At 38.4% G+C, this 27,478-nt stretch overlaps 1 protein-coding gene across 1 annotated transcript in view; it reads right to left on the minus strand.

Moving 5' to 3' along the window:
• Positions 1 to 27,478, minus strand: part of ARMH4 (armadillo like helical domain containing 4) — a 140,156-nt gene that overhangs the window by 98,893 nt on the left and 13,785 nt on the right. The window contains exons 3-4 of the mRNA XM_057543697.1: positions 22,501 to 22,755; positions 20,042 to 20,254 (exon numbers count right to left, since the gene is read on the minus strand). Coding sequence (XP_057399680.1) covers positions 20,042 to 20,254; positions 22,501 to 22,755 — 468 coding nt within the window. The remainder of the gene's footprint in view (positions 1 to 20,041; positions 20,255 to 22,500; positions 22,756 to 27,478) is intronic.

The following is a 27,478-nucleotide window of genomic DNA, read 5'->3' on the forward strand; positions in this document are numbered from 1 at the left end:
GCCACATGGCCAAGAGATGCTTGATCATATTAAGTAGTGTGGCAACAGCTCAAACAGAGAAATGGCCTGTTGCAAGTGGCAGGAAGAAAAAAAAATATGTCTAGACAGTACCATCTCTAAGCCAATTTCATGTGTCTGGCCACTCTCTGACAGAATCTCTTCACAGCTGTTTCATAACCCATAACAATACCTTGTACTTACATGGGGCTTTTCTTCTGAGGAAGTCAAAATGCTTTGCAGGCATTATTCTCCAAATGTACACAGTTGGCTAAGGAGAGCAAGTTTTATAAGCTCTGTATTACTTACAGCCTACTTCACTGGTGATATAACTGCCTCGGGTGCTCAAATATCACAGCAGAGCCTCAAATGGGTTTGTTAAACCCCAAATTTTGACTCTCCAGGTCAGGCCTGTTTTCTTTATTTACTGCAAACATTTCTGCCTGAGGTTACCAAAACCAAGAGTTTTCATTTTGTTCGGAACCAGGGCCATGATCTTCCCAACAAAATCAATAGAAGATATGGAAGAAAGTTTGCCCTGTGGTCTGGGCCCGAGTAATCTGGTTCTGCTACAAAGTCCAGTTACCATTTAATAGGCAGTTCCCACCAAAGATGCTCAGTTTCTCTCAATCTATTTTTATCACAGTTTAGACATTTTAAGATTTCCAGAAGATAGAGACATAGCTAGCATTCCCAGAGTATTGCTAATGAGTCCAAGGGGAACCCTTGGTTGAGAATGTCACCCCAACAATAGGAGTAGGAAGAACCCCACCTGTAACACTTGTTCCCCAACATGACCTCTCTATCCTTGACTTATAGGAAAAATAGGCTCCTGCCTATACTTTCTGTCTGTTTAGAATAGCAATGATTAATTTGAATCCTTGTCTTTTGCCTATCTATTCATTAGGTTTCAGGGTCAAACCTCTCTTTTTCTTTCCTTTACAAAGTTTAAAATTAAATCTAAGGTACACAAATTAGGACGCGTGAAGAAGAGGAAGGATACCATGAAAAGAAACAGGGTGAATTCTCTGGGAAGAGGCTAAGCATGAGTCTTTCTCCCATTTCCCCTGTAAACAGAATGGCTGTGACACATCCAAGTGGCAGACTTTTAAAAGAAGAAACACTTGTTGGCAAGTGTTTTCCTGGGAACCCCTATACAATATAATCAAGAGCCACTGTAGCAAAATGGTTTCCACACATAAAGAGCGACTGAAGTACTAGGGATGGTACTGCCTTAATTTTCCAGATTTATTTTTAACTTTGGCTTCAAATGGGATGCAAAACTTAAAGGCCAGAGAAAAAAAAGATTAAACTTGTTTTGAGGAGATGAAGCAATTCTCCAGCAGATGGCTCCCTGAGATTGAAAGGAATTGAGAAACCCCAGAAACTACTAAAATAAGATCACAAAATTCAGCAGCTCACAATGTTACATTTCATTACATTTCTTCAATTGTAAATATTTCTGCCAACTAAGTGCTTCTTCATTTTTATCATGTAATATTAGATATATACAAGAGAAAATGTATATAATGTTTCTGTTATTAATTATAATAATGAAATCACCTCCAGAGAACTCACCATTCAGCTAAAGAACTGGAATATTACTACTGTGGCATCTATTTGCATATTCCTCTATCATCTTAACCACCTACTTCCCCTGAACGCCATAAAAAGTTACTGAACGATGAATCACTTTGCTGTACAGCTGAAACTTTGTAAATCAACTATACTTCAATTAGAAGCATGTAATGGAGAAAGAATTACTGAATGTTATATTCTGGGACGTTTTTTTCCACTCAAAATTATGACTTTAGGTTTCACACATCTAACAAAACACTGGTTTGTTAATTTCACCAATTTATGGTATTCCATTTTGCAAGCATGTCACAATTTATTTATTTAGCTTCATGTGAATAAACTTTTGGGTTATTTAGTTGTTGCCAATTTTTTTTGCTGTTATGCATAGTACTGTTATGAACATTCATATATGATCTCTAGTGTATCTACTCACTGGTTTCTCTAAGGCATATTCCTAAAAGTGGATTCGCTCGGTCAAAAGGAATAGAGGTGTTCAACATGCTAAATGATGTCTAGATATATTTCCTTAGCTCCACATCCTTACCAACCCTTGCTATTGTCAAACTTTTTCTTTTCAATCTAGAGTGTATAAAATGATGGGTCACTGTAGAGGTAATTTGCATTTCCCTAATTATTTATGAGGTTGTGTATCTCATCATAAGTTTGTGTATCTCTGTGAAATGCCTATTCACATGTTTGCTCCTTTTTCTTTTAAGTTGTCTGTCATTTCCTATTGATTTTTTGGAGTTCTTTCTATTCTGGACACAATCCTTCATCAGTGATATGTATTACAAATACCTTCCCTAATTTTAGAAGTTGTACATTCACTGCCTTTCTAGTATATTTTTAGAAAAGTTTTCAGTTTTAATATAGCTTAATTTATCAATATTTTCCTTTGTGGTAAGCAATTTTTGTGTCATGATTTTAAAAATCCTTCTGTATCCTTAGTTCAGAAAGATATTTTATAATTTTTCTCAGATTTTTGTTTCATCTTTTAGATCTGTTTTTAAACTATATGGAATTGGGTTTTGTGTATCAGGGTACATTCAATCTGATTTAATTTTTTTCCAAACGGACAACCAATTGTCCCAAAACTTTTATTGGGAAAAAAAAATGCTTTCCCCACGACTCTGTAGTGCCACCTCTATCCTACATTAAGAACCCCTACAGGAGTGTGTCTGTTTCAATGCTCTCTATTCTGTTCCATTAGATTTTTTTTTTAACACTTTTATTATTTATTTATTTATTTATTTATTGGCTGTGTTGGGTCTTCGTTTCTGTGCGAGGGTTTTCTCTAGTTGTGGCAAGCGGGGGCCACTCTCTTCATAGCGGTGCGCGGGTCTCTCACCATCGCGGCCTCTCTTGTTGCGGAGCACAGGCTCCAGACACGCAGGCTCAGTAGTTGTGGCTCACGGGCCCAGCCACTCCGCAGCATGTGGGATCTTCCCAGACCAGGGCTCGAACCCGTGTCCCCTGCATTGGCAGGCAGATTCTCAACCACTGTGCCACCAGGGAAGCCCCTCCATTAGTTATTGTAACTATCCCTGTCCATGACCACATTGTCTGAATATATAAAGATATAATAAGAGCTTTATAAGTCTTAATATAAAGACTCCAATTTATTCCTCTTCTTCAGCAGTGCACTGGCAATTACTTCTTGGGCTCCTCCAATTTATTCCTCTTCTTCAGCAGTGCACTGGCAATTACTTCTTGGGCTTTTGTTCTTCCATACAAATTTTTACAAAAAGTTAGTCAAACTGTCATGGATTAATGAAATGGAAAAATAGAATAATGAAATCTTATTTTTATTCCTTCATTCTTTCTATTTTCTTTGGGGTTCTTCTGTTTTTATAGCTTAAGGTGGAGGCTGCTTGGGTCATTAATTTTCAAACTTTCTTCTTTTCTAATAGAAGCTTTAAAGGCTAAATATTTCCTTTTAAATATTCATTTAACCTTCATCTTACAAGTTTTGATATAATATTTCACTATGATTCTGTTTTAATTATTCTTATTTTATACTATAATTTTTCTTTGATGCATAAGTTGTTTAGAAGTGTGGTTTTTTAATTTTCAAAGGTACAGGACAATTTATCTTTCTATTTTAAATGTCTAACTAAATTGAACAGACATCAGGGAATTGGCCTGCATTGTACCAGTTCTTTGAAATCTGTCAAGATTGCTTTATGGACTAGCATATGGTCAGTCTTTGTAAATATTTCATGTGTGCTTTAAGATAATGTGTATTCTCTAATAGTTTGGTACACTATTTTTTATATGTCCATTAGTGCATTTTGTATTAAATTTTATTTTGTTTGAAAATTTTAGCAAACTGAAACCAACACATAAAAAGAATGATACAGTTGGGCTTATCCCAAAACTACAAAGTTGTCTTAGCATTCAAAAATCAATCAGGGCTTCCCTGGTGGCACAGTGGTTGAGAATCTGCCTGCCAATGCAGGGGACACGGGTTCGAGCCCTGGTCTGGGAAGATCCCACATGCTGCGGAGCGGCTGGGCCCGTGAGCCACAACTACTGAGCCTGCGTGTCTGGAGCCTGTGCTCCGCAACAAGAGAGGCCACGATAGTGAGAGGCCCGCGCACCGCGATGAAGAGTGGCCCCCACTTGCCACAACTAGAGAAAGCCCTCGCACAGAAACGAAGACGCAACACAGCCATAAATAAATACATAAATAAATAAATAAAATTTTTTAAAAACTCAATCAGTATAGTGTAAAGCAACTATACTCCAACAATAAAAAAATCAATTAGTATAATTCACCATATTAACAGAAAAACCATATCATCATCTCAATTCGAAACACTGATTCGGAAAAACCATTTGACAAAATCCAATATCCATTAATGACCAAAAAACAAAACAAAACGAAGAAGTTTCAGCAAACTAGAAAAAGGCAGAAACTTTCTCAACCTGAAAGAGGACATCTATAAAAATCCCACAGTTAACACCATATTTGGTTCCCTTGTATTTACTGTCATTATTGATATATTTGAATTTGTTCCTTTATTCATTCCCACTTTTTCTATTCTTTTCCTTCTTGTTGTCTCACTTGCTGTCTCTTGATGCTACACTCTCTATAATGTCTTCAAACTGATCTTCCTGTTCACTAACTCTCTCTTATTGCATATTTAACCATTTAATTATCAAAGGTTTTCCCCCAACAATTCTATTTTTATTTCTAAATGTTTTATTTGGTTCCTTTTTTTTTTTTTTTTTCATTTTTGGCTGCATTGGGTCTTTGTCGCTGCCCACAGGCTTTCTCTAGTTGTGGTGAGCAGGGGCTACTCTTCGTTGCGGTGCACGGGCTTCTCATTGCGGTGGCTTCTCTTGTTGTGAAGCATGAGCTCTAGGTGCGCGGGCTTCAGTGGTTGTGGCACATGGGCTCAGTAGTTGTGGCTCATGGGCTCCAGAGCGCAGGCTAAGTAGTTGTGGCGCATGGGCTTAGTTGCTCCGCGGCATGTGGGATCTTCCCGGACCAGGGCTCAAACCCATGTGCCCTGCATTGGCAGGCGGATTCTTAACCACTGAGCCACCAGGGAAGCCCTATTTGGTTCTTTCAAAAAATCTGCTGAGTCATTTTTGTTAGTTTCTTATTACTTGCTCATTTTTGTGATTTCATCTTTTCTTTCCTTCAACCTTTTATACCATGGTTATTTTATATTCTACTCTGATCATTTTAGTATCTAAGGTCCTGGATAAGGAGTATGCCAATCAACTGTTTGACTTTTCTGCTGACTCTCTCAATCATGGCTGTTTGTTTCCTTGTTAGTTTATTGACCTTTTATTATGATACCATATTTGCCTGATTTTAATCTGTGGGTAAACTATGCATCTCAGTTGGGCATGCTCTTTTCCAGAGAGCATTTACATCTGCTTTTGTAGGGAGTCAGGTTGTGACACAAACCTGGAACTACTTTATTCCCCTTTTAAAGATACAGACTTAACGTGGAAATTTCAATCTGGGTCCCTCTTCTTGCTACAAGTCCAAATGTAGACTCCTGATATTACTACTGTCCTAGAGTGCCTTTACCTTTCCAATTTGCTTTCTCCTTACAGCTCACTTGTTGGGTTTCAGCTCACTTTGGGATGGATTGAGCTAAAAAGTACAGTCTTTGGAGATTTTTTCTGACTGCTTGCAATTTCATTAACGTACTAAAGCATGTGTTTCACCCAAGATCTAGGCATTTCGCTATGGTTGGGTCTGTCAGAGTCTTCATCAGAAGCTGAAATCCAAACAATGAGCCTTCCAAAAGCATCCATATCATCTACATTTGTCCAATAAGTTGAGTGAGAGCGTTTATTGGCTTTTCAAACACCATTTTCAAATTCCAAATTTCACTCATAAGAGCATCTGTAATCTGGGGTGCATTTTTAAATTAGATAAAATCTCAAATGTTATTGTTTATTAAATATTCTGCTTTAAACATTTGTTTCTTTAATTCTCTCTTTTCAAAATCTCCTCACAGTGATTTTTTTAAAACCTCCTATATTAATCTATACAAATTTCTTGAAACCATTTTACTAAAGTTCAAACTTCCCAATAACTCTATAATAGTAAATATAATCATTAGAAACTTCCTCCATTCTATCCTTAACAATATTCAAAAGGTACATACGTGAGAAAATTTAAAAGCTTGAGACAAGATAATCTGCACACTTCGAACACCCCTTGAAAGATATTTTGGATTCAACCCACATTTCAGGTAGATGTTTAAAATTTTTGTTTAATTTAATATTACTTTCTTTAAATTAGAGGATTCTGCTCTTGATAATGTAATCTCCTATATCTTGTTAGCAATCTAAAAATATCAGTCTACATAACTAACCTCACATTTACTGGTCATTACATAATCCCTTTTCAGCCCTGACCTCATATAATTAGTGTTCTCCATTATCTTCTATAAATCCTGCCCCAAATTAAACTGAGTTATCTTAATAGAAAGAGCCCTAGAGCAATAATTATAAGTTCTCAAGTCTAGCTCCTGTTCATTAAACAACTCACTTTGGATTCAGATGACAGACTCCTATGTATTTCCCTTTGGAAAAATGAGACTACAGCAATATTGCTCTATTTCTCAAGGGTGCTGTAAAGAGAAACATAAAAGCTTTATTATTGTTGTATCTATAAATTCTGAGCCATCCAGAATAAAGCCTTTCTCTGCAGTAACTTAGTAGTCTTAAAGGAATATTTGCTTTAAGCAAACATATGCAAAACTTGTGTATAAGAATCCACATACACTCAAAAGATAAATCATGGGTTGGTTAGGCTGATTATTGATTTTGCAAAAATACCTATGAAAGTAGATATCCCCTTTAAAACATGACTCAAGTAATTCAAAATGAGGTTTACATATTAATTAGCGGAAATGTGTTTGTTTTATCATACCTGTGTATATTTACCTTCTTGAAACCAGAGAGCCTGTCTTATTCTTCTTTGTGCCCTACCCCCCAGGATCAAGCATTGTGCTTTGCAAAAAATAAGCCCTCAATATATGGTGATTAAACAGAAATAAACTGAACAGAACTTTAATTCATTATCTTCCTCCTCAAAATAAGTAGTAATGCCTTTATAGGACCTCCAATATAACTTTTATTAATTTATATTATGTATTCACTTCAAATGAGTATGATATCAACTTTTAAAGGAAAATCCACCTACATGCTTTTGTCACCCTGGGGAGAGGGGTGGCCCACGGTGGGAAATGGTCTTTGTACAAATTAACTCCAATAACGTTTCTAGAGAAGGATCTCCCTCCTCCCCCCTTACCTTTTCTTCCTTCCCTCCCACTCTGGCTTCTCAAAGTGGGTTTAAAGAATAATTTAAGTTTACTGAGTTGCCTTACCTGACTAAGTGCAGGTATCAGTATGGATTCCAATAAGAAGGAAATGAAATAATGTTCAACCCCACAGTGGGATGCAAAAAATCTAAGCAAATTCCTACTAGAAATAGATTTCTAGCAGAAGGTAATTGGGAGCCACTGCTTTGTTCACATAAACAGTGCTCAACTTCAGGCCCAAAATAAGCACTGGATTTAAAACAATAACAAGTAGAGCGAGTCAAATCAAAACATATCAATTAAAGAAGATAATGGTCCTAAAACCATCCACTACATCGCTGATCATCACTTGCCCAACACCTGGTACCTACAGACACTAGGGACACAAGGGCAGAAAGCTCTGACCCTGCACTTAAAGAGGTTTGGAGAATTCAGTTAAGAGCACAAACTGATGATCAATGGCTGGGAAGACAGATTCATTTCGGTTGTGATACTAATAAAAATGAAATAGGATAGGTAAACACTAGAACTGATTTCTGACACTTTAAAAAATCAGAATATTTCATATAAAATTGGGAATTTTCAGCTTACCTTGGAAAAAATCTGAGATCTAGCATCACTGAACTCACATTCTCCTCCTGGCAATCATATGAGCAGAATCTGTCTGGATCAGAGGGAGTGTGTGCTCTCTATTGAAACACACCACTCCCTACTGTTTTAAGCACCTTCCTCTTTGCTCACCTACACTATCTGCCTGGCCCCTGACCCATTGGTTGCATGAAGAGGATGCGAATATTTCACTATAACAATTAATACATAATAGTACTTGATCACAATACATAATTTTAATTGATAAATGATATAAAAAGTTCATATTTATTATGTATTTACTTTATGTCATGCATTATTTACTATACACAAGCTCTCATTTAACCTCATAATAGGAGACAGGAACACCAATATCTCTGCTTTACACAGATGGAAAAACTGAAGTCTAAAGAAATTAAATACTTTGGTCAATATCACAGTGCTTATTCATGATGAAGCTAACACTTAAACTCAGGCATGTCAATTTGAGACCATAACCAGAGCTATTTTTTTACTGTACTACTCATTAATGCAAGCTGGGTGGTCTGAGAAGCTTCATAAGGAAGAGATATACAGAAGACCAAAAAGCACATGAAAAGATGCTCAACGTCGCTACTTGTTAGAGAAATGCAAATCAAAACTACAATGAGGTATCACCTCACACCGGTCAGAATGGCCATCATCAAAAAGTCTACAAATAATAAATGCTGGAGAGGGTGTGAGAAAAGGGAACCCTCCTACACTGTTGGTGGGAATGTAAATTGGTGCAGTCACTATGAAGAACAGTATGGAGATTCCTTAAAAAACTAAAAATAGAGCTACTATATGATCCAGCAACCACACTCCTGGGCATATATCCAGAGAAAACCATAATTCGGAAAGATACATGCACCTCAGTGTTCACTGCAGCACTATTTACAATAGCCAAGACATGGAAGCAACCTAAATGTCCATAGACAGATGAATGGATAAAGAAGATGTGATACATATATACAATGGAATATTACTCAGCCATAAAAAAGAATGAAATAATGCCATTTGCAGCAACATGGATGGACCTAGAGATTATCATACTAAGTGAAGTAAGTCAGACAGAGAAAGACTGATATCATATGATATCACTTATATGTGGAATCTTAAAAAATGATACAAATGAACTTATTTACAAAACAGAAACAAACTCAAAGACTTAGAAAACAAACTTATGGTTACCAAAGGGGAAAGGTGGGAGGGATAAATTAGGAGGTTGGGATTAACATATACACACTCTATATATAAAATAGATAATCAGCAAGGACCTACTGTATAGCACAGAGAGCTCTACTCAGTACTCTGTAATAACCTATATGGGAAAAGAGTCTGAAAAAGAATAGATATATGTATACGTATAACTGAATCACTTTGCTGTACACCTGAAAGTAACACAACATTGTAAATCAACTATACTTCAATATAAAACAGAAAGAAGGAAGGAAGGAAGGAAGGAAGGAAGGAAGGAAGGAAAGAAAGAAAGAAAGAAAGAAAGAAAGAAAGAAAGAAAGAAAGAAAGAAAGAAAGAAAGAAAGTAAAAGGAAAGAAAGATGACTTTGAGCTGAAAGGTTTCTGTCTCTCCTTCCTGTCCTCTTTTAACTTGAACTTCATAGCCCTCTGTTTATGGAGTAACACAGCACTGAGTATTATTTGCTATAGAATATGACAGAATGACTCTATACAGGTGTATTTCTTGTATAGTGAGAACAGTGTGATATTGCCCAGACGTGAATCGTGACAGGCTTTTAACAGAAATGGGATTTCCTCTAAAGAGTGGGATGTACATGGTGTCAATCATGATGGTTATCTGGCTGTCAGTTGCCTAGGGATTGGAGGTGTGTCCTTCAACCTGTAAAGCAGGACAGACAATATGTAAGTGGAGTTGGGGATTCCCTACTTGGTGGTGGGCCCTAGAGGAAATTTACATCTTTGTCTTGGCTCTTCCCCATGGGGGCAGGGATGGGAAGGAGAAAATAAGTTATCCTCAGAACAGGAAACAAGCCAAGAGTTGTGAAGCCAGAAAGCTTAGCAAGGTGCCTGAAAAACTGTTCCAGAGCTTTGGGTACCGAATATTAAAAACCTTCTCAGACCATGGAATGAGTCAAGGCCTGGGAGCCCTGGAAGCTCCTTAGCTAAGGTACAATCAGAGAGAAATGTGTACCTCGTAAGCCTAATTCATTTTATGTTTCTTTTATTTTCTTGGTCCATTTGCTTTGCGTTCCCTTAGGTTGGAGCCAAGTATTTTTTAAATTTCCACTAATTTTAGTTGAAACAAATGAGAGGGTTTTCATCTATGCTTGAGCTGGAGTTTTAACAGGAAGTAGGGCTCCTCAGAGAGCACGTGAGGCAGATACCTTGAGAAAACCCAGAGGGAGCAATGTCGGCCCCTCTGGCCACCTGGAGAATCTCCTTCTTGTAATAAAACCTTGGAGAGTCTTTATACTTTTTGGGGGGGGGGGCCTCATTGCGCAGCATGCAAGATCTTAGTTCCCCAACCCCCGTCCCTTGCTGTGGAAGTCCGGAGTCTTAATACTGGACCGCCAGGGAAGTCCCTCTTTATACTGTTTTTTATAGAAGAAGTTTCCACGGAATATTTTGTCTGGAGATATCAAACAATTAGAAGGGGACTTCCCTGGTGGCGCAGTGGTTAAGAATCCGCCTGCCAATGCAGGGGACACGGGTTCGAGCCCTGGTTTGGGAAGATCCCAAATGCCACGGAGCAACTAAGCCCTTGTGCCACAACTACTGAGCCTGCGCTCTACAACCCTCGAGCCACAACTACTGAGCCCAAGTGCCGCAACTACTGAAGCCCACGCACCTAGAGCTGTGCTCCACAACAAGAGAAGCCACCGCAATAAGAAGCCCACACACTGCAGCAAAGAGTAGCCCCCGCTCACCACAACTAGAGAAAGCCCGCGTGCAGCACCGAAGACCCAACACAGCCAAAATTAATTAATTAATTAATTAATTTTTTTAAAAAATGAACAATTAGAAGGAGGTAGAATGGCTAAAGAAGAAAAAACACAGGTAAATGTAGGCAGAATCAATGTAAATCTTTCAAGACAAATTTAATATTTCCAAGTGTGAACATATTTAAAATCTTGTAAGGCCATTCAAATTGATGTATTATATTTTTCTTCTAATCTTTTCCTTTGGGGATATGTATGCATTTTAATAATAAAAGGTAGTCTGATGCCAAAACAATTTCATGGTTATGAACACAGCCTGATAAAGTACAGTTGGTAATATTCTTACATTATTTTATACATTGTTAAGGTTTTTAATTATTTGTACTCCGATGCAATAACATTCTCAATGATTATACCAGTAAAAGGATAGTTATGTCTAGTCTCATATTGAAAAATCATGTTTGAAAAATCATGCTTTTAAAAATGCCTTGATTTTCTGCAAAATCTAAAATGTCTTTGAAATCTCCACATCCTATTGTGCAGTTGCAAGCTCCATGCTTGCTTTGACAACTGCAAAAACCACCACACATGGAAAGCCCTGCTTGGAGCACTCCTCAAAGGGATTGTCAGTCCTGGAGTATGAGCCCAGATGAAACACTCAGAACCAATCATTTTGCCTAGGATTCTGAACAATCCCCTCAAGAGAGACCTGGTACAGTTTCCTATAAATCATGTATTTGTTTGGCCTGAGGCTGAGCACCTGGTTGCTGCATCTAAAAACTATTCTTAAGAAATAATTTACCTCAATAATAATGTAGTGGGACTTCCCTGGCAGCACAGTGGTTAAGAATCTACCTGCCAGTGTAGGGGACATGGGTTCGAGCCTTGGTCTGGGAAGATCCCACATGCCGTGGAGCAACTAAGCCCGTGCACCACAACTACTGAGCCTGCGCTCTAGAGCCCACAAGCCACAACTGCTGAGCCCACGTGCCACAACTACTGAAGACCACGCGCCTAGAGCCCGTGCTCCACAACAAGAGAAGCCACCGCAATGAGAAGCCCGTGCACCGTAACAAAGAGTAGCCCCCGCTCACCACAACTAGAGAAAGCCTGTGCGCAGCAACGAAGACCCAATGCAGCCAAAAATAAATAAATAAATTTATAAAAAATAATAATAATAATGTAGTACCTTTGCATGGTGATGTACAGTAACTAGGCTTATCATGGTGATAATTCTGAAATGTATAGAAATATCAAATCCCTATGTTGTGCACTAGGAACTAACCTAGCCGGTCAACTATACTTCAAAAAGAAACGAACAAACAAACTCATAGAAAAAAAGATCAGATTTGTGGTTACCAGAGGCAGAGGGTAAGAGGATAGAAAACTGGATGAAGGCTGACAAAAGATGCAAACTTGCAGTTATAAGATAAGTAAGTAGTAAGGATGTAATGTACAATATAATTAATATAATTAGCACTGCCATATGTTATACATGGAAGTTGTTAAGAGAGTAAATCCCAAGAGTTCTCATCACAAGGAAAAAAATTTTTTTCTTTTATTTTTTATCTACCTAAGATGATGGATGCTCACTAAACTTATTGTGGTAATCATTTCATGGTATATGTAAGTCAAATCATCATCCTGTACACCTTAAATTTACACAGTTCTGTATGCCAATTATATTCCAATAAAACTGGAAGAATAAAAAAGAAAGAATTCATCTAACCAAAAAGCTAAAATTATAGAAACATGCTTGATCACATGCCTATAAAATAATTGAATGGTAGTGTGGTATGTGTGATATCTAAAGGATGTTTCACCAAGCTTTAAAATGTTTTCCATACTTTTCGATATCCTATGACTTATTTTTTTATAAATATCAAAAGAACAACACACACACACATACGACTCCCAAGAAGGGGTTCCCCTGGTGGGGCAGTGGTTAGGAATTGCCTGTCAATGTAGGGCACACGGGTTCGATTCCTGGTCTGGGAAGATCCCACATGCCGCGGAGCAACTAGACCTGTGCACCCCAACTACCGAGCCTGCGCTCTAGAGCCCGTGAGCCACAACTACTGAGCCCACGCGCCTAGAGTCCATGCTTCGCAACAAGAGAAGCCACCGCAATGAGAAGCCCGAGCACCGCTATGAAGAGTAGCCCCCGATCGTCGCAACTAGATAAAGCCCGTGCGCAGCAATGAAGACCCAATGCAGCCAAAAATAAATAAATAAAATAAATAAATTTATTTTTAAAAAAAGACTCCCCAGGGGACTTCCCTGGTGGTGCAGTGGTTAAGAATCCGCCTGCCAATGCAGGCGACACGGGTTCGAGCCCTGGCCCGGGAAGATCCCACATGCCGCGGAGCAACTAAGCCTGTGAGCCACAACTACTGAGCCCGCGTGCTGCAACTAATGAAGCCCACGCACCTAGAACCCGTGCTCGGCAACAAGAGAAGCCACCGCAATGAGAAGCCCGTGCACCGCATCGAAGCGTAGCCCCCACCTGCCGCAACTAGAGAAAGCCCGTGCGCAGCAACGAAGATGCAAAGCAGCCAAAAATAAATAAATATAAATAAATTTATAAGATAAAAATACAAATAAATAAATAAATTTATTTAAAAAAAAAAAGACTCCCCAGCATAAATATCAATTTTTTATTTCTCTAAGCTGGGGCTAAGTTCTCTCTCCTATCTCTCACAGTCCTTTTTCTGTAATTGTTTTGTGATATTTTCCCACCTTCTACCTTGTGTGTCTGTTATTTATGTATTTATCATAACGTCTACTAAAATTTACACAAGATCTACTGTCACTTCTTTTTATCATCTGAATGACCAAATACTTGCTAAGTATACACATAAATGAATGAATAAACAAAACCAATGAATATGTACAAAGCTAAATCCTTTTGTCATCATGAGCCGTTATATAAAATTTCCTAAGTGTCTAAGAGTGAGCTTTACTAAGCAGTGTAACTTTCTGGTGCTGGGCAACAAAGATGCAGAAAAAAAAACGGGAAGAATCAACTCTATAACAATGCTTACTTAATTGTGACTACACCAATAAATAAATTCCCTATGATAAGAAAGCACACCAGAAAACTTAGAGTGAATGTCAGTTATCTTTCTTCAACAGCAGAATTTGTAGCAAAGCTTTATGGTAATACATCATAATATTGATTCTAAATATTTTTGAAATACCACTGGCTATGTGAGCATTAGCAACAGACATGTGATGACCTATCATAAATGCCAGAGAAAGTATGATGATTTCAGGACAAGCCAACAAAGTCACTTACCATAAGGGGTAATCAATGACTGAAATCATTGCCTCTGTTATTGAGGCAAAATTAAATCCAAAGCATTTTCAAGAACAAAAGCCAAAACTTGTATCCATTCTTAACATACTCAGAGTAAAAATTAGAGTGAACATCCTTAACTTCATACTACAGTATCATAAGTAACAGTGGACAGTTCAAATTTACAACACTCTACTGGATCTTTAATATTATGTCCACATAGCAGCTCCCAAAAGTAAGTCACATAAACTTGGCTTCATAAACATGGACTTGAGATGAGATCTTTGACTACACTTTCTCATTCATCCATTCTAGCTGCCTTCTGAGTTGAAACATTATATGAGAATTGAGAAAATAATAAGAAAATATTCTCTGAAAAGGAGTGCATATTGGGAAGACCAAAAAAAATTGATTTTGTGAATTAAAGTGCAGTTGAAGAGCAAACAGTTCTCTCATAAAAATTACATGAGCTCTTAAGAATCCTCAATGAAACTCTTAAAGAAAAATATCTCTGAGGCTTCTCCACAAAGCCACTTAAAGAATGCATTTCCCAATTCATTTCTGATTGACCAATAAAAGACAGAAACTAAGCATCTTTTTTTCAGTACCAATTAGGAGATCACACAGCCAAAAAATATCACTCAGTCATCTGAACAAAGGCATACTTTTCAAACAGGGCTTTCTCCTGAAATCCCTATGCTATTGAAATTCCTGTTATTGTAGAGAGAATCCTAGAACAGAGACAGAACTGAGAATTCCAGATAAGAAAGGAGAGATAACATCACTGTCTTTCAGCAGAGGAAATTAAGAAATGCTGAAAGTGTATATAGGACATGCTCTCAGAGGACTGTGGAAAAAACATCCATGAAATTAAACACACACACACAGATGTGCACACACACACACTCACGAAGGGAGGAAAATTGACGTCACTGAAGTAGATTAAACAACAAATGACAGAAAAATGACAGCTTTCTGCCCCATGTGTGCTGCCTCGCTGGGAAAAGATGTCAAAAATACAATCTTTCAAAACCTAAATATAAGGACATCCAAAATGGTCTTTGAAAAACAAGGAAAAAACGGTCAGAAGAGAGAAAATTGAAGTCAAATGATATATTTGGTCTTATTTTTTAAAAATCAAGATATTAAAAAATAAAACATGACTTTCCTGTTGGATACTAAGAATTAAAAACCTCTTTATATGTTAAAAAAGGTAATATGCTATATGTTTATATATAATGTGTCGTATGTAAAACAAACAAACAAAAAAAAAAGGTAATTCCCTGGCATGTCAATAACCCTGTAATAAACCCTGTAGTAAATAGGCACTTTGAAACAGATGAGGAAATGGGAATTGTCTGGAATAACGGCACGGGATTTTACAGCCCCACCACTCAGTCTATTATGCCTAAAGAAACACCTTAAATAGGACCAGTCAGATCGAGAATTCACATTCTCCAGACCAAAGACACTGGTGTTTCTTCTTCTCTTGCAGAAAAGCAATACGTTAACCCAGGCTCATCTTGAGAGAGTCCAGGCAAATTCACCCTGTTCCCAAGTCTGTCCGGTCAGCACCACGGGGAGCACCAAGTGGTTTCCCACCTCTCACAGCTGGAAGGCCCGGCTATTGACTTCCAGACTTTAAGGGAGAAAGTGCTGGGGATGTGAAGAAGGATTACCAGCACCTTAATCACAAGATCTGAGACACCTCCGTTTTTGCTCTCTTACCTCTCACACATTCTTAGAAACCTACTACCTGGTACAAAGAGACCCACAGTAGATTTTTTTTCTGAGTATTGAACTGTTAAAGCCATAACCTTCCACCCTACAGAATTATTGCTACAATTTTACAGCACAGATGAATTTCCATCTTCTGTGGAAACATAGGAAAGGCCGAAATAAGTCTGATTTGTTTAGAGTAAATAGATATCTTCATTTGGACTTCTAAAATTCAGAAAGCAGAATTACATTCAGTAAGAAATATTGAAGGCCTTAGTTCATTTGATATTAGTATTAAAATATTTTAAAGACAGTTAACCCAAATGAAAAAACTCCAAGTAAGTTTTCATAAGCAATCAAAAATTTTAAGCTGCCATTTTGGAGCAGAGGAAGATATTAACATTCAACCAAAAAGGACATCAACCTAAACAAAGATCATGTCCAAAATTAAGATTATGCAACACTGTTAATCAACTATACTCCAATAAAAATTAATTTTAAAAAAACAAAAATTAGTTTATGTACATATATATGTACCTGTATATATATACACATATATACATATACATGTACTTTGCCATTATCCAACTTTTGAATTAAAAGTTAGAACACTTTGTCATGTTTATATTTCAAAAATGCTGAACACAGCCCTAGTAGAGTTATGCCTGAGATAAGTATAATGCATTTTTTATCATCCTGAAAGCATTTATTCCCTAAAAAAAAAAAAAAATACAGAGAAGTAAAGTATATCAGACAAGGTGACAGATAAACCATTATCCCTTCAAAAATCAAAGTGCATTTTTGCTGACACGGTAAAAGGCGTACTGAAATAGGCACAGGGCAGTACGCACTTATAGAAGCAGCCTTTCTTCAATGCCTGAGAAATGTAAACCACACCAAACTTCTCCCACTCTACCAAAGCACATCTCTCAAGTGGGCGTTCCAGAGGCAGAGCAAGTCTGCCTTCAGAGCCAGCTGGAAAACTCCTCAGAAGCAGACCTCCTATTACAAGTTGAATTGTGTTCCCCCAGAAAATATGTTTAAGTCCTAAACCACAGAACTTGTGAATCTGACCTTATTTGGAAATAGAGTTCCGGCAGATGTAATCAAGCTCAGATGTAATTATCGGAGTGAGTCCTAATCCAATGGCTGATGTCCTCATAAGACAAGGGAAATTTGGGCACAGAGACACAAAGAGGGAAGAGGTGAAGGTGGAGGCAGAGACTGCAGTGATGCTGCCACAAGCCAAGGAATGCCTGAGGCACCAGAAGCTGGAAGAGGCTAGGGACGATCCTCACCCAGAGGCTTTGCAGGGAGCGCGGCCCTGCCTACAACTTGATTTCAGACTTCTGGGCTCTAAAATTGCAAGAGAACAAATCTCTGCTGTTTTAAATCACCCAGTTTGTGAGACTTTGTTATGGCAGTCCTAGAAAACTAATACACTCTCTTAGTCATTATGTTGTAGAGACGTGAAGGAGAAGACAACAAGACAGGGTACCACGCAGATACAAATTTTAGGCTCATCTGGGACATTGACTATCCCTTAAAGAATAAACATTCAGGGGGCTTCCCTGGGGGCATAGTGGTTGAGAATCTGCCTGCCAATGCAGGGGACACGGGTTCGAGCCCTGGTCTGGGAAGATCCCACATGCCGCGGAGCGGCTGGGCCCGTGAGCCACAATTACTGAGCCTGCGCGTCTGGAGCCTGTGCTCCGCAACAAGAGAGGCCGCGACAGTGAGAGGCCCGAGCACCGCGATGAAGAGTGGCCCCCGCTTGCCACAACTAGAGAAAGCCCTTGCACAGAAACGAAGACCCAACACAGCCAAAAATAAATAAATAAATAAATAAATAAAAATTAAAAAAAAAAAAAAGAATAAACATTCAGAAATTTCCACAAAGGTTCTTGCTCCTTGGGTGTGTGGTGTCTAAAAGGGGCAGGTCTCTTGTCCATATCTCACTGAGACAAATACCCCATTCTCTGGAGAAGTGCTCCTGCCCCTGAGTGGGAAGGAAGATATTCAAATAACATATAGGGAGTTTAATAATATAATTAAATAAACACACACCTTAACTGGAGAATTGACATTTATCAACACATCACAGAGATTCAAACTTGAAAGGTAGATAACTTGACATCACACAACCTCGTTCTAAGTAAGAATAAACTATCTTCCCCTGGGTCCAATGCTATGGAAGAATTAAAATGTTTCATCCAGTCAAAGCCTCAGGCTGCACTTATATTCCTGGACAAAGTGGAAAAACATGCACTGGAAAAGGAGGCCTCCAATACATCCGGGAATCTATCGATTTAAATAAGTGTAGTCACTCCTGCTTTAAGAGGACTAGATAGACCAGCATAAAACTAATTGTGACATTACTAACATATACTAATTAAATATAAATTGTACTCCCTGGTATTTAGGAGAAAAGTTGTGCTCATTCAAAATCTTGTCTTAAGCCCAACAACGTAGCAGAAAGAATATTTTTAAACCAAAAATGTCTTTCATAAACCTTGACAAGGATCATAACTTAGATCAAAACTGACAAAATATATTCTCAAAAAGGAGCTGGAATTGAGCTGTGTAGAAGAAAAGCACTAAAACTCTAGGACATCTTAGGCAAGTTAAGAAAATTCTCACACATCTCAATATAACTGCCATCATCTACTAAATTTAGAAAAGTATTGCAGTTTCACAAGTATGGATTATTCACAAACACAATTTTTTTCCTCTGATTAAATGAGCCCTGCCGGGTAAAGCTGTCATCTCTAACTCAGGTTAATTTGGGGAAACCTGGTCTTTCCAGATGGCATCAAGGAGAGCAGACAGCTAATATGAGACTACATTCCAAGTTTTTATCTTAATGTGGAGAGCAAGAGCTGTTGGCCTCTGAGCTCGCTTTGATCCATTTCCTAAACCAGCACTCCATGGAATTCACATTCCTCCTAAAATGTCACATTTCTCCGCCAGAAAACTACCAGTATTACCCTGAAAGTCTGCAATACAGCCTGCTGCAAACCTGGCTGAACCACCTTCTCTGTTACAGAGTAGACAAAATATAAAATAACAGCACATCCTATGTCTTTACTGCATCAAACACATGACTAATTTAGTGCCCAAAAGCTTACCTGTCTTTCAGATTAGTTTAAGAAACAGCACTACAAATCTCTGGGCATTTTGCAATCCAGCCAGGAGCTGTTCACCTGCCAAAATGCTGATTAATTAAACGACCTTTCGTTATATTTCCCGACTTCTGATTTGTGGATGTGCGGCTGTGCTCCAAGCATCTTTTTTCATGCTCAAAGCCAATGCCTTGGAAAGTAAAATTGGGCAAGAATTTCTCAGCCTTAACAGGTGAGGAGACTATCTCCAAAAAGTGGAACATCTAACCCAGAGACGTAATTAAGGGAGAATGACCCAGCATTAACAACCAGAGCAGTGTTACGAAAATACAATCCACATTAAAACTTCCACCCAAGAAAATCTGATGGGGAAACTCAAGTTTTCCATTAAACCAGTTTTCTCAATTCAGCCTGCACACTGAAATCATCTCAAGCAACTCTTGAAAAATGTTGATGCCAGATTCCATCCCAACTGAATCAGAATTGCTGGGAGAAGGACTCGGTCATTGGGATCCTTTAAAAGCTCCCCAAGGTGATTCTAATGTTCAACTGTAATTGAGAACTACTGATGTAGAGCAGGGGTCAGCAAGCTTTTTCGGTAAAGGGCCATCTCATAAATATTTTAGGCTCTGTGGGCAGTTAGTCTCTGTCACAACTACTCAACTCTGCTGCTCTGGCACAAAAGTAGCCACAGACAATACACAACTGAACAAGTGTGGCTGTTAATTAGGAACACTGAAATGTGGATTTTATAAAAACTTCTACATGTCACGAAATACTATTCTTCTTTTGATTTTATTCAATCATTTGAAAATGTAAAGACCAATTTTAGCTTGCCATACAAAAACAGACGGCAGGCCAGATCTGGCTGGGCCATGGTCTACTGACCCCTGATCTACACTACACACAGAATATACTTATCCTGGATCTTTTCTCAAAGACAACAGTTGCTCAGTGACTCACTGAATCTGTCCTAGAAAAAGATCCCCTTCAAAGCATGGATACCTTCAGATTCGAGTTGGTCCAGACCATAGGAGGCAGCTGTATTAACATAGCTAATGGATGGAGCAGCTGTTCTTCTCTCGGAAGATGCCTCAGGGTCAGCAAGCGCTGGGGAAGTGCTAGGTGCTTCCTCCATCATCCCAGGGGGCGTCACTGGAGAACCCACAATTGGTGTGAACAACTCCTCGTTCGGCCCTGTGACTGTGTCCATTAGGTCTGCCAAACACAAGAGACATGACCCAAAGGTGATCAGTATTGGGAATATATATATATGCTTTTACTTCTTAAGCAAGAAATGACAAATGAAGCCAGTATCTTATATACAGTAAGTCTGGCACTTAGACCAGCTCTTCCTTCCCACATTGCACCAATCCAGCCACCCAAGGCAAACACTTTATCTTCCAGGAAAATATATTATCTCAAATCAGAACTTTGTTTTCAAATGTTAATCTCCCATTTATTCTATTAACAATATTATAGATTTTGTGGGATTTTATATAACCTATTACCAAAGGTAGAAAATTTAACAAAAATTTGTTTACATACACCCCAAGGATGACTTTTAAAAATCAAGTCAAAGAGTAAAAGCTTAGATCTGTGTCTGCAATATGCTCAATTTTAAAGCAGCCAAACTTAGCCCCAGATATTCCCAAATCTAGAAACTGTAGAATAGTAGTATTTTGCAAGCTTGGTGGATCATCAAAATCTCTTGAGGTAATTTTTTAAATGTCAGTTTTCATGCTTTCTACATATCCCAACTTACCGAATCAGAACCTCCTTGGTGAGGAAGGCTGAGAAACTATTTGTGAAAGCTCCCAGGATATAGATCCACAGATTCTCATATACATTACTGTTTGCAGTATAAATGGAAGCAACCACTTTGGAAAGCAGTTAGGCATTGCCTCCTAAAGTCAAATATTCATATGCCCTATTGTCCAGCAACTCAGTTCCTAGGTATATACCCAAGAGAATCTCCTACACACGTGCAATGGAGAATATGTAAAAGAATATTCATGGTAGCCATGTTCACAATAGCCCAACCTGGAAATGACCCAAATGCAAATCACTAGAAAAGACTGGATGAAGATTAGGTGAATAAACTGTGATACATTTTCATAATGGAATATTGCAAGCAGTCAAAGCAAAAGAACCGCAGTAACTAAATATAGGCCTTAGAATATTAAGTAAAAAATAAGTCCCAAAAAGGCTATCCACAGCACAATACTGTTTTGATAAAGTAAAAAAATCTAAAAGTTTTAAATGTATAATATCAGGAGTACATGCAGACACAATAAAACTAAAAGAAAAGGAAGTCAAGGAAATGATGAACACAAGATTCAGGTTACTGGTTAACAGAGGAGGATGGGGTTTAGATGGGAAGGGTCATGGGGTTACCTGTAGGTTACTGACAAGATCCTAAGGGTTTTTTTTGCAGGGGAGGCAGGCAGGATTAGAAGGTATTTATTACATTGTTAAAGATAACTCAGTTAATAAATAAAAGTAGGATTTACTTAGACCAATGATGAGACAGAGACATGAAGTCCAAAAATAATAACTAAATAATAATTTTTGTAATTCTCACGTGATTCTGATGACCACCCAGATTTGAAAACTTCACAGTCCTTAAGATATTAGAGCATCTGAGGGCCTCCTACATAGAAAGTACTTCTTATACATTATTCGAAATCCTTAAAATAACCCATAAGACAGGTAGGCATTATTTAAAGAGGAACAAACCAAGGCTTGGAGACATTAAGAAACTTTCCTGAAGCCACAATGCTAGTGAGGGCCAAAGCTGGGATTCAAACCCAGGTCTTTGTTGGTTTCACCCCCAGGTCCTTGCTGGTTTCACCACCCTGGCACCTAGCAGCCAGACATGTCAAACTAGGAGAGAGTTCTCAGGAGGCTTGGGCTTCGTGGGCCTCAGAGATGAGCCACCAGGAGATTTTACTTGGGAACTAACCCCTTGTCCTTTAGCTGTGCCACACCTCTCCAAACAAGAAAGAGTTCACCTACCTTTCCTGCTGAAAAAATATACCTCCAGGTGAGGTGTGTGTGTGTGTGTGTGTGTGTGTGTGTGTGTATGTGTATGTATATGTGTGTGTGTGTATGTGTGTGTATGTGTGTGGGTATGTGTGTGGGTATGTGTGTATGTGTGTCTATGTGTGTTTGTCTGTGTGTGTATGTGTGTGTGTGTGTGTGTGTGGGTATGTGTGTGGGTATGTATGTATGTGTGTATGTGTATGTGTGTGGGGGTATGTATGTGTGTGTATGTGTGTGTATGTGTGTGTATATGTGTATGTGTGTGTGTATGTGTGTGTGTGTATCTGTGTGTGTGTGTGTGTGTGTGTGTGTGTGTGTCTACCCTGGTGACAGGGCCATCTGCCTCACTCATTCTATCCTTATCAACTCAGAAAAGATCCACCCCCAAAACGCTGAGTACAATTCTCTCCCTTACAGACCTTCTCCAGTGGGAGTAACTTCAAAAGACAGAGGGACGGGTGTCGTTGAAACCACAGTGGCCAGAGGCTCCCATCTTCTCGACAGCTGAGTAACACCAGGAGCATCAGCTGTGGCAGAGGGCAACTCTTTCCCTCCCTCAGTCTCGACATCTCCTCTGGTAACCTCGAGGGTAGAAACCTGCTGCTCTTGCATCACTGAAGATAAAGTGGCTTCTGCTTCTTGAACAGCTGTTGTCATCTCTTGAGTGATGATGTCTTAAAAGGGAGGAAACAACATTTTTCAATACACTAAATCCCTATACCTGAAAAAGTCACTATATAATTAATAATTTTAAAAAAAAAGCAGACAGCCGTTTCAGAGAATAAGGGAGAGAAACAAACTGCCAGTAAATAAATGTTTTCAGTGTTGCTGTTTTCAGGAGTCATGAATCAATCTAAGACAGAGATAAAGATGTTAATAAAAAAAAGAATAACATTTAAAAAAAACAGGAAAATCAACAGCTAAGCTCCCTTTTTTGAATATCAACATAATCAATTTGTTCAGAAACAAATTATACAAAACTAAGTTCAAAAATTCTCTGAAGCAGGGACTTCCCTGGTGGCACAGTGGTTAAGAATCCACCTGCCAATGCAGGGGACACGGGTTCGAGTCCTGGTCTGGGAAGATCCCACATGCCGTGGAGCAACTAAGCCCATGAGCCACAGCTACTGAGCCTGTGTGCCACAACTACTGAAGCCCGCGCACCTAGAGCCCATGCTCCACAACAGGAGAAGCCACCACAATGAGAAGCCCACCCACCACAACGAAGAGTAGCCCCTGCTCGCCGCAACTAGAGAAAGCCTATGCACAGCAACGAAGACCCAACGCAGCCAAAACTAAATAAATAAATAAAAATAAATTAAAAAAAAAATCTCAGAAGCACTTGTATATATTAATTTTCACATTTGCATTCCTGAAGGGGAACAGGAAGTTGACATTTTGAATTAAAGGAATACTAATTACAATAACTAATGTTTACTGAGTTCCTATTAAGTTCATGATGGGCATTATCTTTTTTTTTTTTCATTTATTTCTGCTCTGATCTTTATGATGTCTTTCCTTCTGCTAACTTTGGGTTTTGTTTGTTCTTCTTTCCCTAGTTCCTTTAGGTGTAAGGTTAGATTGTTTATTTGAGATTTTTCTTGTTTCTTGAAGTAGGCTTGTATAGCTATAAACTTCCCTCTTAGAAGTGCTTTTGTTGCATCCCATAGGTTTTGGATCGTCGTGTTTTTATTGTCATTTGTCTCTAGGTATTTTCTGATTTCCTCTTTGATTTATTCAGTGATCTCTTGGTTATTTAGTAATGTATTGTTTAGCCTCCATGTGTTTGTGTTTTTTACGTATTTTTCCCTCATTTCTAATCTCATAGCATTGTAGTCAGAAAAGATGCTTGATATGATTTCAATTTTCTTAAATTTACTGAGGCTTGATTTGTGACCCAAGATGTGATCTATCCTGGAGAATGTTCCGTGTGCACTTGAGAAGAAAGTGTAATCTGCTGTTTTTGAGAAGAAAGTGTAATCTGCTGTTTTTGGATGGAATGTCCTATAAATATCAATTAAATCTCTCTGGTCTACTGTGTCATTTAAAGCTTCTGTTTCCTTATTTATTTTCATTTTGGATGATCCGTCCATCGGTGTAAGTGAGGTGTTAAAGTCCCCCACTATTACTGTGTTACTGTCGATTTCCTCTTTTATAGCTGTTAGCAGCTGCCTTATGTATTGAGGTGCTCCTATGTTGGGTGCATATATATTTATCATTGTTATATCTTCTTCTTGGATTGATCCCTTGATCATTTTGTAGTGTCCTTCCTTGTCTCTTGTAACATTCTTTATGTTAAAGTCTATTTTATCTGATATGAGTATTGCTACTCCAGCTTTCTTTTGATTTCCATTTTCATGGAATATCTTTTTCCATCCCCTCACTTTCCGTCTGTATGTGTCTGTAGGTCTGAAGTGGATCTCTTGTAGACAGCATATAGATGGGTCTTGTTTTTGTATCCATTCAGCAAGCCTGTGTCTTTTGGTTGGAGCATTTAATCCATTCATGTTTAAGGTAATTATCAATATGTATGTTCCTATGACCATTTTTGTAATTATTTTGGGTTTGTTTTTGTAGATCCTTTTCTTCTCTTGTGTTTCCCACTTAGATAAGTTCCTTTAGCATTTGTTGTAGAGCTGGTTTGGTGGTGCTGAATTCTCTTAGCTTTTGCTTGTCTGTAAAGCTTTTGATTTCTCCATCAAATCTGAATGAGATCCTTGCTGGGTAGAGTAATCTTGGTTGTAGGTTCTTCCCTTTCATCACTTTAAGTATATCATGCCACTCCCTTCTGGCTTGTAGAGTTTCTGCTGAGAAATCAGCTGTTAACCTTATGGGAGTTCCCTTGTGTGTTGTTTGTCATTTTTCCCTGCTGCTTTCAATAATTTTTCTTTGTCTTTAATTTTTGCCAACTTGATTACTGTGTGTCTCAGAGTGTTTCTCCTTGGGTTTATCCTATATGGGACTCGCTGCGCTTCCTGGACTTGGGTGGCTATTTCCTTTCCCATGTTAGGGAAGTTTTTGACTATAATCTCTTCAAATATTTCCTCTGGCCCTTTCTCTCTTCACCTTCTGGGACCCCTATAAAGCAAATGTTGTTGCATATAATGTTGTCTCAGAGGTCTCTTAGGCTGTCTTCATTTCTTTTCATTCTTTTTTCTTTATTCTGTTCCGCAGCAGTGAATTCCACCATTCTGTCTTCCAGGTCACTTATCCGTTCTTCTGCCTGTTATTCTGCTACTGATTCCTTCTAGTGTAGTTTTCATTTCACTTACTGTATTGTTCATCTCTGTTTGTTTATTCTTTAATTCTTCTAGGTCTTTGTTAAACATTTCTTGCATCTTCTCGATCTTTGCCTCCATTCTTATTCCGAGGTCCTGGATCATCTTTACTATCATTATTCTGAATTCTTTTTCTGGAAGGTTGCCTATCTCCACTTCATTTAGTTGTTTTTCTGGGGTTTTATCTTGTTCCTTCATCTGGTACATAGCCCTCTGCCTTTTCATCTTGTCTATCTTTCTGTGAATGTGGTTTTTGTTCCACAGGCTGCAGGATTGTAGTTCTTCTTGCTTCTCGGGCATTATCTTATTTTATCCTCCCATGTGTTCTAAGGGGAGGTAGGTACTAATATTCTATGGAAGCCATATATCATAGTGGCCAAGAACGCAGGCTCTAGACCCAATTTGCCTGGTTCGCAATTCAGACTCAGCCACCTACTATCTGCATGACTTTGAAAGAATTACTTAATTTCTTTGGGCCTTGAGCTTCCTCAGTGGTAAAATGGAAATAATAAGAGTATCTATCTCATAGCATTTTTACAAAGATTAAATTAGATAACACATGTAAAATAGTACACGCCCAGTGCTTCGTAAGTATTGAATAAATATCAGCTATTATTACCTCATTTTACAAACAACTTAGGTGTAGAGAGGCTAAGGAACCTGACTAAGGTTACATAGTTAGGGCTCTTACCCACTGTGCTAACTGTGCTTATCCCATCAACAGATGAATGGATAAACACACAGACACACACACACAGAGACACACACACACACACACACACACACAGAGGAATATTATTCAGCCATGAGAAAGGAAATCCTGCCATTGCCTAAGGAACAACTTGGAGTAGCCTCTGTAGAAGATCTGCACTTGCTTTTAAATCATAAAACAGAATGAAACAGACCTGTGGGGTATGACGTATCTATCAGAGGTCCACTTTCTTTACAACATTATAATCCACTCAAATACATTATTAAAGACTATCTATAAGGGTTAATATTTGCCCCCCTCTTAGGGAGGGGCTATGCTGGAAATTTCAAATACTGAGCCACTGTGAAAACTTAATTTCTAGAAGACTCTACTATCTCTCTTTTTTTAAATACTAACCCTAGATACTTAGCACATTACCAAGTCTGGTAAATTATGCAATGAGAAATAACATTCTAGAAATAGGTGAAAAGGTTTTCTCAAAATTTTTATTAATGACATCATTGTTCTTCCTATTACTAAAAATGTTTTTCCTCAGAAACAATTTATTTGCTTTAAAATAGTGTGTGGATGTTTTTTAGTACAAGCAGTTCCATTTCTTGGTCCCCAATCAGTTTGGACTATTTTTTCTTTGAACTGGTGATTTTTACATTTGATGGATTGATATACCTGGTTATAAGACAACCTTACTTGTGCTTCATATTCATATTTGCTCTTTGTGCCATTAAGTTTTTTTTCTGAAATAAGATCACACATCTCTTGAGAGATAGGATTCATTGCCCTTTTTGTATCTTTAGCACCTAAGACAATGCTATGTTTGCCATAAAAAGATAATATATAGTTTTATCATTTTAAGCAGTATGCATTCTCCATGTTGCCCTCATTTTTGAAAGCATAATGAACACTTTTGAGAAAAAATATGTCAAAATAAATGTTCACTCTATGGTCATAGTTTCATGAAACAGCAAGAAATATCAAAAGGGCATTGTATGGCCTTCCCTGGTAGGACAGTGGTTAAGAATCCTCCTGCCAATGCAGGCGAAATGGGTTCGAGCCCGGGTTTGAGCCCTGGTCCAGGAAGATCCCACATGTCGCAGAGCAACTAAGCCCATGCACCACAACTACAGAGCCTGCGCTCTAGAGCCCGTGAGCCACAACTACTGAGCCCATGTGCCACAACTACTGAAGCCCGCGCTCCACAACAAGAGAAGCCACTGCAATAAGAAGCCCACGCACCGCAGTGAAGAGTGGCCCCCGCTCACTGCAACTAGAGAAAGCCCGCGCACAGCAACAAAGATCCAACGCAGCCAAAAATAAATAAATAAAACAAATAAATTTTTTCAAAAATGGGCATGGTATAATACTTTGAATAAGTGACTGCTGTTAGAGAAAGAAGAGTGAGAGCTAGAA

Source organism: Balaenoptera acutorostrata, chromosome 3 (assembly GCF_949987535.1).
Source record: "Balaenoptera acutorostrata chromosome 3, mBalAcu1.1, whole genome shotgun sequence".
NCBI classification, from domain to species: domain Eukaryota; kingdom Metazoa; phylum Chordata; class Mammalia; order Artiodactyla; family Balaenopteridae; genus Balaenoptera; species Balaenoptera acutorostrata.